The sequence below is a fragment of the Cibotium barometz genome, chromosome 55 (genome assembly GCF_041138505.1).
Source record: "Cibotium barometz isolate CiBa-2024 chromosome 55, ASM4113850v1, whole genome shotgun sequence".
NCBI classification, from domain to species: Eukaryota; Viridiplantae; Streptophyta; class Polypodiopsida; order Cyatheales; family Cibotiaceae; genus Cibotium; species Cibotium barometz.
In genome coordinates, this window is record NC_141100.1 from 12,542,747 (window position 1) to 12,558,289 (window position 15,543).

The 15,543-nt window shown below is 40.0% G+C and overlaps 1 protein-coding gene across 2 annotated transcripts in view; it reads right to left on the minus strand.

Annotated features, from left to right (window-relative positions):
- Window positions 1–2,256, minus strand: part of LOC147607380 (double-stranded DNA-binding family protein) — a 43,693-nt gene extending 41,437 nt beyond the window's left edge. For both annotated transcript variants that reach the window (XM_086790695.1, XM_086790694.1), the window contains exons 1-5: window positions 2,122–2,256; window positions 1,497–1,592; window positions 1,361–1,410; window positions 592–656; window positions 85–176 (exon numbers count right to left, since the gene is read on the minus strand). In XM_086790695.1, coding sequence (XP_086646821.1) covers window positions 85–176; window positions 592–656; window positions 1,361–1,410; window positions 1,497–1,592; window positions 2,122–2,124 — 306 coding nt within the window. In that variant the 5' untranslated portion in view covers window positions 2,125–2,256. The remainder of the gene's footprint in view (window positions 1–84; window positions 177–591; window positions 657–1,360; window positions 1,411–1,496; window positions 1,593–2,121) is intronic.
- Between the last annotated feature and the right edge of the window lie 13,287 nt (window positions 2,257–15,543).

Genomic DNA, 15,543 nt, shown 5'->3' on the forward strand with positions numbered 1-15,543 from the left:
GCGTACAAGCAGACTCAAGAATCATTGTATGATAAAACCAACTTAAACATAAAGCTTCTTGTCAGACAGAAAGAAGTCTCACACCTTCTCCATGATCTGGCCCATCTGAGCACTCCTTAATAGAAGATCCTCAACCCCTCTGGCCTTCTCAGGTTTCACCAAAGCAATTCTAGATACTATCACGCACAACACCCAAAATCAATCTCTCTCTCTCTCTCTCTCTCTCTCTCTCTCTCTCTCTCTCGCGCGCGCACATTGGTCTCCTATTCAAGTCCCATTCACTGTAGTCAGTGCTGTCATATAAATCATATGTAGTCTGTTGGCTTCGCTATACATTAGAAGGCTCATCTTCCCTCTCAAATCTTGCTTTAAATTTTAGAAGCCTTTACATTTTGAATGTTTCATATCTACTGTAATAGTCTTTGAATATTGAAGGACTTCAACTTGTTTGTATTATTTTAAAAATCCTTGATAAAAATTTAAGGCATGTCTGGTGTGATTTTTTCACTTGTTAACGAGCTACAAAAAATGAAAAGGAGTGACCCAAAAGATGGATTAATAATCAGTTAACAAAAGGCACGGCGATCTTACATCGTTCTCTGGCCTCGGCAGACAAAATGCGTGCAAGCATCATTTGTCTGCGCTCCTCAGCTTCCCTACAAACAAAGGACTTAAGAATCAGCCATCCTTAACATCTGAATCAGCCTTTGTTGATTGTGTCATTTCAACTTACCACCTTTCAGAATGTTTTGTCTCATATAATGTTTTACACACCACAACACATACACATGCACCCACTCATGCAATTACAAAATACAAAGCACTTTTTTTAAAACATGTACATCTGGTGCGTTTGACAATATTAAAAAAATATTGCTTCTTTAAACTCAGTTTTTGTTCTGAATCATTTTTTAAAAATACCTTTCTGATTTTTAAAAAATGCAGAAATTTGGAGTTTAAAAACCTTATGTTGAATCCATGTGATACATTCACATATTTGCATAGCACACAAGAGCACACAAGCACGTGGATGTGAAAGCACATGCACATGGATGTGAGTAAACTTGTGCACATGTATGTAGAGCCCACACATATGAATGGCCACACACACACGCATGTGATGCATGGCAGGGCATATGCAAGATGGGAACCACTTCCAACACAACCACACACACATGTGCACAGCAAAGCACAAGCACACATGCACGTGTGTGATGCATGGCAATGTACACACACGCAAATGAAAAATGTGAACAACTACAGGACACATGTGCAAGGCAAGGGTGCATGCACATCCAAATGCACTACATGTGCACACACGAAAATGCAATGTGAAGCCTCTAGATTCTATGGAAGTCACCTTTTCTGCTCTTCTTGAGCCTGCTGCTGTTCCCGGCTTTGCCCATTTCCCTGCAGACATATAAAAAAATGATCCTCCTTACAGCTGCAGAATCAAATAAGACAGCGTCAGGTTTTTTTAACAGCATTAAGCATACCCCTGAAACTCCTCCTCCTCCGCCACCGCTGCCACCACGTTGAGCCATAAGCTCACGCATCCGACGCTGCCTGATGGCCTCTAGCTCCGGATCGTCCTAACCAAAAGCAAAACAGTGTCATTGCGACCACTCAGAAATAAAGAATCCCCCAGAAAATCTTTCAAAATAAATATTCCAGACCCTTGGTAAGTACTGCCCTACCCGAAAAAATCCGAATTTGGGTGGGTTTAGAAGCCCCAGAAAGAAAAACGATCTCCCATGAAAATAGAATTTTGCCCCATTGCAAAAGGGTTTTTAAAACGGACAACAAATGTCTACCCCATTCCCGGAGGTTAGAAAACCTTCAGTGAAAGGCAGGACCCGATTTTGCAAAGCCCCTAGAAATGAAGGAAATCCTTTGCACGAAAACATTATATGAGACAAAACCAGACCCAACTGAACACTCGGGCACCAAAAAAAGAATCTATCCAGAAACATTTCATCAGGTTAAACTGAAAGAAGACGATACAAAGGAAGTTGATGATGATGATGATGATGTGTGTGTGTGTGTGTGTGTGTGTGTGTGTGAGAGAGAGAGAGAGAGAGAGAGAGAGAGAGACGAGGGTTAGAGTGGAAACGAGCTTACCATGGCCAATTTGCAGCGGATTTTCTGCGTCCTCAAGGTCGCTGCCTATGAAATGGAAAACTCACAAGAGGGGCAGCATGTCAGACCGCGGGACCCGACTCTAGCGTGAGTTGTAGGTTACTTTTACTTTTTTTTAAAGAAAAACCCATGAAAAATATGCACCCAAAACGTTTTTTTTTTGTGATTAATTAATTAGTTGGTAGCAAAAATCTTGTTATGTTTATTAAGGTTATGGCAAGCAAAAAGGAAACGAATGAAGAAGGTTTGGAAGTGTCACAACATTTTGGAGGTGGATATTAATTTATTTTTCACTAGAATCATGGGCACATGCATTAAGGATTTTTTAATACGTGTCATTGCATGCTGGGGTTGGTGGGGTTATCTTTTACACCGTTGCTGCTGCTTTGGTCTGCTTCTGGAAGCGCATGATGCGCGCTTTGGCCATGGCCATGGCCATGGTGCCATGGCTTGTTGGTGGTCCGGTGGGCTTCTGGTGCAGGATGGGCTCTCGTGTGCTGGTGGGTTCCATGCCATGGCTTGCTTGTGGTTCGCTCGCTTCTGGTGTAGGATGGGTTCTCGCGTGCTGGTGGCTTCTTCATTTGTTGTTGGTTGGCTCCGCTTTGTTTCAATACGATGCTTCCACCTTCTTTCAGTACGATGCTTCCACCTTCTTTCAGCCTGAATCTTCGGTTGGGAATTCGAACAGTCATGTGTTCTGGAGTGTTTCTATTTGATGGCAAGTTATGGTCTCCTCTGGTATTTAATCAGAGTCCGTGTTGTCTTGTTCATCTCTTGTGAGTTTATCGCTGCCTTCTTGTTCATCGTGATGCCTCCCAAAAGAAAACCCATGCATGATATCAGCAATATCATGCAAGTTGACCGGCGCCCTTCATCTTTCCCTTATGCTAAAGGTCTTCCATCTGCCTGCAATCTACAATGACCTGCAATAGTTTCACAGTCTCCCTCGACATCTACCGTGCCCATGCAACAAGCTCCTTGTGTGCACAATTGTGTTGTCGCTCCTCCTAAAGGCCCTTCCACTATTCATAACTTGCATGCTATCAAGCAGAGAGCTTGAACTTCTCGTCTGTATCAGCTCCATTTCTGATAATATATAAATGTATGTTCTTGATAATATTAAAATGTTTTTTCTTCTCTCTGTATGCAGCGACGATATTTTGTGTATAATGTGTGAGCATATTTTTGAATATACATTTTCGTATTATGTATAATGTCTGAGCATATTTATGTATACGCATTTTTGCGTTGTTCAAAAGGTTACGTGTTTCCTTCATATTAAGAATTAATATGAAGAAAATATGCTTTATTGGTACAGTAAATGTGCGCCCAAACCCTTTTCTTATTTTTAAAAAAATGTAATATGTACCCACAACATTCGTTAGTGCTACACGCTAAAGTCTTTTTCTTTTCGTTGAAAATATGTGTCAAAGTTAATCTCTTTTTTCCCTCTAATTTGGCTTTGTTTATTGCCAATACAGAAAATAATGGCTGAAAATCTTCTTGCGTTGTTTGCAGAAGACATTAAGATCATGCAAATTACTTCTGTTTTTGTAGTTTTTTTTAAATAAGAAAATTACTCTTTTCATTTATGTGTATTGCTTCTAATAAATTAATAATGCCAAAATGTAGTAAATGTCGTGGGTGCATATTTGAGAAATGTTATTGGTGCATATTTCATTACTTGGCAGTTAGAATCTCGTAGTCGGCACACATACAGCTTTCAACTGGCTTGACAGATTTTGCTTCAACCCTATTAATGTACTGCTATTGTTACATCAGAAGTTTAATGCAGTTGCACAAAATTCTGTCATTCCCAGCAAAGAAGGAAATAAAGCTTTTCGAAGTATTGGTGAGGACAGTTGCTATCGGGAATGGAGATATAAAATTATCATGTTGGGAACCCCTAGAAGAATTTGTCAGAATGGAGTGTTTAAAAGGTCTATTTAAGGTGGCACCTTGAACCACTTGCATTTTCAAATGGTTGTCAGTTTGATGGCCCCATCTCTCATAAGTATAGGCAAAACTATAAAAAGATATTTAGGATGGGATTTTTTCAAGCTAGAGGGTGGCTTGGTTATGTGTAAAGGTCTTAGATAGATTAAAATGCACACCTTCGAAGACATGGTAGGTTACTGTATGAAAGACTTGCACAAATCACACTTTAAGTTATTCTCACACAATATATCTACTGCGATGAGATAACAAGAGGACGTCAGCTATACGCTTTATATGGCTAGGCTGACTTAAAGAATAAACTCTACTTGTCGTCGCCAGTCAATCTTTTTGAGAGAGCATATGTATACATGGATAATTACATAGCAAATAAGCTGGGGGGCTTCTTTACAAAACACTCTCCTCAAAATGGTCCGCACTAGAATACTACCCCCAACAACCTCATGGATAATTCCAAAGACTGGTTCGGGTATAAGCAAGAAAAGATCTCCAATAGTTTGGAAAGTTATGAAGCTTCCTCACCTCACCCACTGCATAGACATAGAAGAGATTTTCTTTGCAGATTCTCTTCCTACCAGATATTTCAATCCCATGCATGCAAGACCAAACAAAGAAGACGAAGATGATGAAAGTGAGGATGGTGATGGACTACAAAATATGCATGGCAACGAAAATGCAGAACCGGGCACTCAAGGGAATCCCATAGTGATTGATGATGATCAAGAAGCACAATCATCACATGACTATAGCACATCTATTTCTGTATGGGAGAGGGCATATAAATTCAAAAAAACCATCCTGGATGGAGATGAATTTGTGCCACTCTCCCTAGAAGTTTTTAGCTTTGTTGGCCTCACTGAGGAAGAAGCTTGTTTTGTGTAGTCTTGATTTCTACATTTGGATTTCCACATATGTAATTACTTCGCTACTGGTTGTAACCTTTATATAAACAACACGTTCGTTGCTTTTGTGCATATACATTTATCTTGTCATAATTTGTCTGTCGTTTTTCTATCCTTGGCAAGTATAAGTTGTGACATTAAATTTTGTCTACGTTGCTTTTCTATCCTTGGGAAGTATGTTAAAAAATATCAAGTTTTTAATCTTACACTTTATAAGGTTTGTAAACAAACCCTTTATAAGGTTTCTAACCTTAGAATTCGTAAGGTTTGTAACCTTATGAAGTCTAAGGTTCGAGCGAATATACACCTCCAAAAAAAATTTAATTAATAGGTTCGCATGAATATACACCTCCAAAAAAAAGTAATTAATAGGTTTGAGTAAATTTATTTATTTATTTATTGGTAGATTGTATGCATATATAATACTAGTATTGGACCCGCACGTTGCTGCGGCGACCAAGGTTCCAGAAAAGAACTGGCTCCCTCTCTCTATAGCCATCTCTCTCTCTCTTTTTCGAACACTAGTTTGCAAGCAACAAAAACAATAATGTCTGCAAAAAAGAGATTGTGCAAGACTATTTATCAGTTAAGCTACCAACTTTGTTTGCCATTAGTCAGTGCTAGTGGGCCAAGACAAAGGAGGAAAAAATGTTAGGGCAAGCACAGCCAACACACAGGGTTCGACACAGAGAATGGCTGAGAAGTAGCGATACAACTGCAGGCTTGCAAGAAGCCAAGGCCCACACTGCATACGGTGGGTGCAAGCATAAGGAAAGCTAACATGTGAATAGTGAAACAATGGTGTTGGTGTCAGTGTGAGTAGTTTGTTGCGCTAACAATAGAGAAAGAGCACCCAACAACAGAAGAGAAGAGCTCCGACCCCACTGAGCATCTGGGCTTTAAACCCCCACCGCAAGGAGACAGAACAATATTGCCCCAACGAGTAACAATATAATCTAAATTCAAATAGTTGAATAGTCAAACGCCCAGATTTCGTTGCTATCAAGCAGTTGAACAGGAAAGGCCAAAAGGTACTCTTTTCTCTTATTTTTTAGAAATCCATGATTTCTCTTTTCTCTCCTCTCCCCTTGTACCATGTCACAAAAAGTTGTCCATGGATAATATGTAATAGATATGTTCACCCATAAAAATATCTTGTGAGCATTGATTAATGCATAAAAGGCTTATAAGGATTTATTACTAAGGTTGAAAACAACTCATATGGCACCTTTATAGCATTTTAACGAAAGCTTGCAAAGATTCTTATTGCATCATGTCCCCTATGGAGAACCAACTAGAGATTGGAGGAAGGGTGGATAGAGATGGCCAAATATTGTTGGGAAGCAGTCAAAGCCATACTCAACGCACTGCATCGACCCTTCAAAGGATCCTACAGACATACGAAAACTAGATGGGGAGTGGGCGGCTAAGAAGGAAGTAACAATGTGAATCCGCTTTGCACATGTGTCACTAAGCGGACCTATAAACAAGCCATTCCAAAATCATTTGGGACTTTTTGTCATTTGTAATCTATGTATCATCAAGTCTTAGGAGTCATTGGAAGATGTACTTTCTTAATACATTGAGTCTCTTTATTGTAATCACTCGAGTACATTGTATACAACTTTATTGAGAAATATAATACAATTTCTTTACTTCATTTTCTTGTGTCTTTTATGTAAATGCTTAAGTGGGAAAATGTTTACGCAAGTATTCACCTCGCTAACAATTGCACCACCATGTACTCTCAAATCTTCACACTCCACCTAGGGTGTAAAAGTAGATTGAGTAGAGGTTCACCTCGGTCATACTAAAGGTTTCTTGAAGATAATTCCCCACAGTGGCTTACCATTCAAACTCAAGAGTAGAAAACTACCCATCTTGTATTATTAATTGTGTACTATTGATTAGAATGCATATAGAGTTTCACAATATTCTATTGGTTAAGATATTCTTAGGTAGACTTTCTTACTATATAAACCGAAGCAATAAGGAGACATTGTATATCAATAAAATCAAAGAATTTGCTAGGAAGATGGAACATAATTTGTGGTCATGGTTCCTCAATGGTTTAAAGGACAATAGTATTAAAAAGATGATGGAGCACTGCAACCCCCTCTAGAAGACGCCACCTGGGAGAAAGAAGAAGAGTTGGCGAAGGATTACCCTCACTTTGAGAGATGAGGACATCTCGCGTTTTTCAAGTGGAAGAGGATGTAAGATTCCTCCTCAGCCTTAATAATGAATAAGCCTTTACTTCAATCCCCTGTAATCATTCCCTATTTCTGAATACAAGAAAATATTATTTTTCCTTGTTTTTTCTTAGTGAGATAAAAATTTATAGAGAGTGGTAATTTAATATTGAGATATTTTTGGATATATAAATTCTACAAATATCAAAAATATGTTTCCCTGAAACAAGAAATCAAAATAAATTTTCCCAGGTTGCCTTTGAAAAAGGTCCTTGGTAGTAAGAGTAGCCTAAAAATCATGATGGTTCTCAACATAAGAACCCCCCTATGCTTAGATAAAGGGATTCAAAGCACACACAAAGAAAGATTCACACACACACACACACACACACATTATTACATGTAGAGTACCCCACACACACACACACACACACACACACACACACACACCCCTTAAAAAACAAACACAAAAGTGATTACTTTTAGGGGTGGAAACTCTCGGTCGGTGAAGCTATTGGCGTGCTACTTCTCTTGTGGCCTCATTTCCATGGGATTACAACCTTAAGCAGAGCCAATAAGTATGTCAATGAAGTAGTGGTTGTTGATGACGACCTTTGAACCAACACAAAGATGGACATAGAAACTAGAATTCCCAAATGTGATAAAAGAGCCCCCAAAGGTAATTTTTCAAGCCCTTGTGAATAAGTGCCTAAAAGGTCATACATACAAGATATAAAGCAATGGTGTCCAAATCTACAACTTGGATGGGCGCTCGTAATGGTCCTATGTAATACTTATGGCGATTTTTACTTCAAGAGCATGTGGTAGTAAGTTAGGATGGAGTCCTAAGTGATATACTTGATGATTACACTGATGTCTTCGTGGCTATGATGATGCAACTCTGCAATGATGTAGAGACAGACGACGATTGTGTGAACGGTGAGTCGTGAGTTGAAACTCAAATGAGCCTGGTTACTATGGAAAGCATGGTGCGCAATCTCGGCTTTGTTGGGCACCGCCTATATTGGGCAATTGGAGAGCAGGCGTAGTGTTGGAAACTTGATGTTTTAATAGCAATAGGTCTTGGCTTAGCTATATGCGGGAGCAAAGGCAGCGTTGGGTGCTAAACAAGAGCTCGAGTGAATTGAAGCAACAGAGGAACCAGCGTGTGTTTTCGCCTTTAACACCACAAATGTTGGAGAAATGCTTAGTGGTAGGGCTATGCTGAATTGAGATTTGATAGGCAGATTCGGCTCTAGGCTCTAATACCAATTGAAGGTTAGAGCCCGAGTGATTAGGGTTTGTGTTGAAGGCCTATGGAGGCTTAAAGATGAAAGCCATTAGTGCTATGTGGAAGCAATCCGAGAGAGAGAGAGAGAGAGAGAGAGAGAGAGAGAGAGGGATGTGATAATGCTCAAGACTCAAGAGATATGCACTACTCAATGAGTATTGATTATATATTGAACCTCCATACTTTTTATAGGCAACTAGCCTTATCTTTTGACTCAATCAAATCTAGACTAAGTCTCTTAAGGAAACTTCCTACACACTTGCAACATATCAACTCCAATCCTAAAAGGTTTTTCACACACAAACACACACAAATATGCTATTACACTCATAAGGAGTGTTCTTACGTCATGGCTACAAGTTTGCCCTTTAACTTTGGAACCCATACAACGATAAATGGCGGGAGAATATATGTTGTCTCCAACATATTACGGGAGAATATATGTTGAATAAATGGCGGGAGAATATATGTTGTCTCCAACATATTACGTTAATAAAATAAATCACATCAATAATAGGATATTCTTCTCTGTCTCGCTATCTTTGTAGTATTGTGCAATTTGAGTTCATTCCTAACCATTAAACCTCCCTTTTCACAACACACAAGTGTGAAGCTTTGCCGTATATTGTATCACATCAATAATAGGGTATTATTCTCTATCTCATTGTGTCTCTGTTGTATTATTGTACAATTTGAGTTAAAGTGTTATGTTATAAGAGAGAGAGAGAGAGAGAGAGAGAGAGAGAGAGAGAGAGAGAGAAGCTCCCCCTTATTGCTACGTAGAGAATAGTAGGTGAGATCTTCCATGGAAACTATGTATACAAGGGAGAGAGGTAGAAAAGGCTCATGATCGAGCTTACCGATGGGAACATAGACAAACCCTAAGGCATCTTATAAGATGCAAAGATCAAGACCTTTGGACTAAGTTTCCACCACACATTCATGGTGATGGATTTTTAGAAAAGAGAGTCATACATGATGGTGGAGGGAAGAAAGGCTGGTTCATGATTAGGAGACCAATCACATTTATATATGCAAAGGCAACTAAGCCTTGAAAATAGACCTAAAGACAAGGAAGACTCATCCCATTAGTTAAGGAATTCTTGCCAAATTTGAGTCTAACCATTAAGTGTGATACAAGTGTCGAATCCCTTTAGTTAACATGTGTAAATGTTGTAACAATAATTTTTGGATAGTGAAGATGGGAACCAGGACTACGACCCTCTTCTAGAGCCTAGAAACTCTGAGGATTGGGTTCATGTCTCTTGGCAACCATGGACACTCTTCCACCAAAGCTTGAAAGAACAAGTTTGTAAGAATGGATGGGATGGAAATAACCTCCCTATTTATACTCAGTGCAACATCCATTTTGGGAGCCAACAGCCCCTTTGAACCATGAGTAGCTAGTGATTCATCTTGCAAGGATCAACTTTTGCATTGCCTATGATTACCTAGCCAAGAAGGAGAAAATTGCATAAAAAGTTGAAGAAGTATATTCTCTCCATGGAGACAGATCTTCATTAGCTTCGTTACATGGAGGTCGTGGATTCACATGAGACCTACTCTAGGCATTGGGAAGTTGACCTAAACAAGTATACGCTTCAACCATGTTGCTTCTGATTAAGTGCACTTAGCTAAGGGATTGTACTCCGGGCCTTTGTTTCATATTCCTCTACTGTAGAGAGAGTGTGTGAGAGGATCTTCTAGGCCATGGATAGTAGCCCTTTGTCCATGTGAAGTTGTTGGCTAGGGAGTTTTGCCTCCAAATTTTCGGGCAATTTGTCCCTGATGACTCGACCCTTCTTGTACCTTTTATGCTAGTGCTATTACCCATGGTTGCAGTTGCGTTGGTATAATGAGCTCTATCCTGGCAAGCATCTTCTCCTTTTGGGCTGCTTCTTCCCTCTTTTTCTACTATTCCTCTTCTCTTCTCTTCTTCTTTACTTCCTCCTTCCTGTCTTCTTCCTCCTTTCTTTTCTCTGCTTCTTCAACTTTTTTCTTTCTTTTGGCTTTAGCAACAACTTCCCGTTTCTTCTTCTCCTCTTGTTCCTTTTTCCTTTCTTCTTCTTCTGCCTTTTGTTTCTTGACCTCTTCCGGGTCATAGTTCTTCATCAACTCTGTTCTTTCTCTTTTTGCTCACTTTTTGGTTAATCTTTTGCCACTCCTCCTCATCATCCACATCGCCCTTGAATGAGCTGAAAGCTACCTTGGGGGCTTTTGAAGATCTTGCGGCTTCTTTGTGCTTCTACTTGTTGGAGACGTCTCCCATCCATTTATCGTTGTATGGGTTCCAAAGTTCTCGCTGCTTGGGCAATTTATCGATCTCGCTGCTTGGGCAATTGCCCTTAGGTGTGCATGCATCCAAACTCTCTAGGGAAAAAGCATTTTGGCTGACCATGTCTTTCACTATGAATGGTCCTATCCACCCGATCTTGAATTTCCCTGGATAGGGTCCCAATTTGGCATTGTAAACTAACACAGGGTCACCTTTTCAAAAATTATGTGTTTGAGATGTCTATATCTCCAAGTCTTCCTTCTTTGTTGCACTATTTCTGCTTTCATAAAGCTAATTTATCTTTCTTCTTCTAAGGCTATAAGTTCTTATATTCTATGCTCCTGGGATTCTTCCATTGGAAGTTTCTCTTGGATGGTTATTCTTAGACTGGGTACCACATACTCCATTGGCATGACTGCTTCCAAACCATAAACTAGTTTGAATGGTGTTTACCCAGTCGTGACCTTGAATGATGTCTGGAATGCCCAGAGGGCAACATCTAACTTCTAGTCCCAAACATTTTTGTTTACATTTATGATTTTCTTCAAAATCTTGGTAAGCACCTTGTTGGGTAGACTCCGCCTGGCCGTTGTAGTATGGATAGTAAGGTGAGGACTTCTTGTGATTGATCAGGGATCTCTCGATTAATCCCTTCATTACCTTGTTCATGAAGTGTGACCCTTGATCACTGGCTATTTCTACTGGCAACTCGTGCTTTGCAATAATGTCTTTGAAAAGGAACTTCACCACCTCTTTTGCGGAGTTGCTTTTCACAGCCTTGTCTTCTGGACACTTAGTGAAGTAATATGTTGCTATAATAACGTACTCACGTTTGCTACCTTTTGTGGGTAGTTTGATAGGTCCAACAAAATCCAATCCCCACTTCATGAATGGTGCTAGTGGTAGTATGGGTGTGATGGGCAATCTATCAGAATTTTTTGGTTGACCCATCCCCCCGCTGAGACAGACATCATAGTTTTTTGCCTCCATGTTGGCATCTCTCATGACAGTTGGCCACCATAAGCCTGCTTGTAAAAAAATTTGAGCTGTTATTTCACCACCCATGTGTCCTCTGGTGATGCTGCAATGTGCTTCACTTAGCATCGCTGGCTGTTCATGATCCGGAACACACCTTTGAAGAATCTGATCTATGCTTCTTTTGTAGAGTTGCCTGGCAATCATGGTGAAATTTATGCTTCTCATGGCAATTGTCTTCTTCTTGTTAGCAGTATACCCCTCCAAAAAAAGCCATCTTCCAAAAACTACATCATGTCCTAAAACCAGTCTTCTTCTACTCTAAATAATGCAATTGTGAACAAGTTGGCATATATGGAAGGCTGATCCTCTACACCCTCCAAAGTAGGTTCTCCAAAAACCTAGTTTAGAGAGAAAGTCTGCCACTGCATTTTCTTTTCCAGGTGTGTGGTGAACTCAAATTCTTGAAATAAAAGCATCCATCTTGCCATTTTCCCTACCAGGAAGGCTTTGTTCACCAAATAGATGAGAGCTTGATGATCCACATGCAAAACGAAATTGTTTCCCAAAAGGTAGTGCTGGAACTTGTTCACGGGGTGAAGATCATGGAGAGGGATTCTCGGTATGTTGTACTGTAGTTTCTTTCCATTCTTGTGAGAGCCTTGCTGGCGTAATGTATAGACTGTATTTCTCCTGCATGAGTGCAATGCCTACTGGTCTATCTGAAGCATCTACATAAACATGAAATATCATATTCCATTCAGGATTGATTATTATCGGTGCAGACGACACCATGCACTTTAGCTAGTGGAATGCCTTCTGACATTCCAGGCTCCATTCATATTTCGCATCCTTTTTTGTAAGCACATATAATGGATATGCTACATGAGACAAGTATTTCAGAAACTTTGTATGCCACTTTACTTTGCCAATAAATCTTTCAACCTGCTTTATGTTATGGGGAGCGGACATTTTGGATATGGCCTCTGCCTTAGCCGGATCTACGGCCAATCCTTGGTCTGACACAATATGCCCTAACAGTTTTCCAGATTTTACTACAAATGCACATTTGGTCGGATTCAACTTTAGCCTTATATCTCTACATCTCTGCAAACATAACCTTGAGTTATAGATGTGTTTAGCCTTATCCCTGGACACACTGAAATCTCATGAAATCTGTCAAGTAGTCATAGAAGATTTCCTCCACCATTCTCTGGAAAGTTGCTGGTGCATTCTTCAAGCCAAACATCACGACATTTGCCACAAAGACCCCCCATCTGGTGACGCAAGAAGTCTTTTCCCGGTCTTCCAAAGCCATCTTCACTTGGTTGTATCCATTGAAACCATCTAAGAAAGAATATATCTCTTTTCTGGCTACCTCATCTGAAAGGGAGCAGAAAAGGATCTGAATTGGTTGCTGCATTCAGTTTGGTAGAACTCACACATATTCTGATCTTCATGTTCTTTTTGGGAAATACTACAATAGGAGATATCCATGCAGCTTTTTTTGGTACAATGAAACATTCCCTCAATAATCTGTCAATTTCTTCTTTCACTTGTTTGGCATAATTTGGGTTCATTCTGTACCTCTGTTGCCTGACAAGTATAGCTCCTTCTTTTAAATTGATGCTGTGTTGGAAGAACTTAGGGTCGATGCCCTCCATGTCTTCATATGACCAAGCGAAGACATCTTGGTATTCTTTTAGCAGTGATACTAACTCTTGTTTGAATTCATCTTCCAATTCTAGGCTGATCTTTACATTTCTTTTCCATCCCCTAGATCTACTTCATGCAGCTGACCTTAGCTGCATTGTTTTCCTGGTTTTCTTTTTGCTTTTTCACCCAATCCCAGATCTCTTGGGTCTCTTCTTCTTGCTCCAAATTCTGAGCTCACTTAATTTCTTCAATTGCCTTCTTCTCCTACAAGGCTTTGCTTAGCTTTGAGCCTTCTGCTTTCCCAAAATTTGCTTCTGATTTATTTGATTGATCATTAACTACCTTTGCATTTCTGGCCCTTGTTTTTGTGTGTTTCCTTATTGCCTCATTCACATTTACCATGTACAACGGTATCAAGTATGGATGCTCGCGGAGTATTTTGGTTTCTTCATCATCATCAAATCCTTCTATCATGTTGTATGTTTCGACATGGACTGGCCTCTGACCAAATTTTAGTGGTTTTTTAGCATCCGTGAGATCCACGTACACCTTTCGCTTACCCTTTCTGATGGTAATTATGTTTCTACCCTAGTCTTGTTTTACCTTACCATGTCTCAGTCAAGGTCTTCCTAGTAATACTTGGTAGGACCCGATGTGATTTTCTATAGCGATTACCACTTTCAACCTATTTGATTCTCATTTGACACATTTTTGATAATTTCCTTTGGCACCACTATTCTGCAGCCATTCTTATATCGAATTAAATGGGCTCCTACTTGATTCCTAAACCTAATGCGGTTTCTTCTCTGACCACATTGACTCCAGATCCTCCATCCAGTACTACATCATTAATAAGAACATTGTTGAGTTGGATCGTGACTTTAGCCACTTCATCATCTCTGGATGCTGGTGGTTCTTCTGCTTGCATATTGCTACATTTTGGGATCTCTTCCTCCACCATGTGTTTTAATTCTTTGCTAAGTCCTTCAATGCCTGCCAACAAGATTTTGGCCTTGAACCTTGGGCATAAATCCAGTACTTGTTTCAATCGTACCTGTCTATCCCCAATAGCAATGACATCACATTTGTTTGCAACCAGTCAGCATCTTTGTGGTTTTCTTCCAGGCATTCCTTGTTGAAGTGCTCTGTAGGCTTGCTTCCACTTGCTTCCGGAATATCTGCAGGGATTTCTCTTGAGTCATCATCCTTTTGTTTGCAACCAGTCAACATCTTTGTGGTTTTCTTCCAGGCATTCCTTGTTGAAGTGCTCTGTAGGCTTGCTTCCACTTGCTTCCAGAATATCTACATGGATTTCTCTTGAGTCATCATCCTTTTGCTTGCCTTACCTTCTTTCTATTTCCTTTGCAGTTTGGATTCTCACCTTTTCCTGCTGCTGTTCCTAATCCATATAGCTGCCTTTTTGTGGCTTTTGGGTGAGTCTTGACCACCAATCAGGGTGATCTCTACCTTAGATTTGCTTGCCTTATCCCTTGTTACTACTAGGATGTCATGCACCTCCATTTGCATGTCTTTTGCCTGCATCATGTTGGCACTTGGCGGATTCTCCTTGAGCTGCATCAATTCTTCTTGAGCTGCATCAATCCTCCTTGAGCTGCATCAATTCTCCTTGAGCTACATCAATTCTGTTTGCCTCTCTTCATCATGCTTTTTCTTCATGGCACATTCCGCTTTGGTATGTCTGGACTATTGGCAATAATAGCATGTGAAGTAAGTGGTTCCTCCGGAACGTCCTTGGCCTCTTCTTGTGGAAAAATTTCCACGACCTCTATTCCCAAACCTTGCCAATCTAGGTGTTCTTTCCACTCCCTCTATGTTGTACACCATAGGAGCTCTATTTTTCATGTTGTACCTACAGTTCCATGTATTGTGGTTATACATGTTATAGATTGAACAAGTTGGAGGTACAGTGCATTCCTCTTTGAGGTGTCCTTCTTGTTTGCATTGTGAGAAGAACACAATTTTATGAAAATCTACTCCTTTTCCCTTTTTCATTTCTTGTACCAACTGCATCAATTCTCCGAAACTTGCTTGTACCTTTCTGGGCTTCTTCTTTTTGTATTTCTTTTTTACTATTACCACACCAGAGTGTCTTGCAAAGAGTCACTTGAATCGTCCTCTTCGGTGGTGACACTCTTC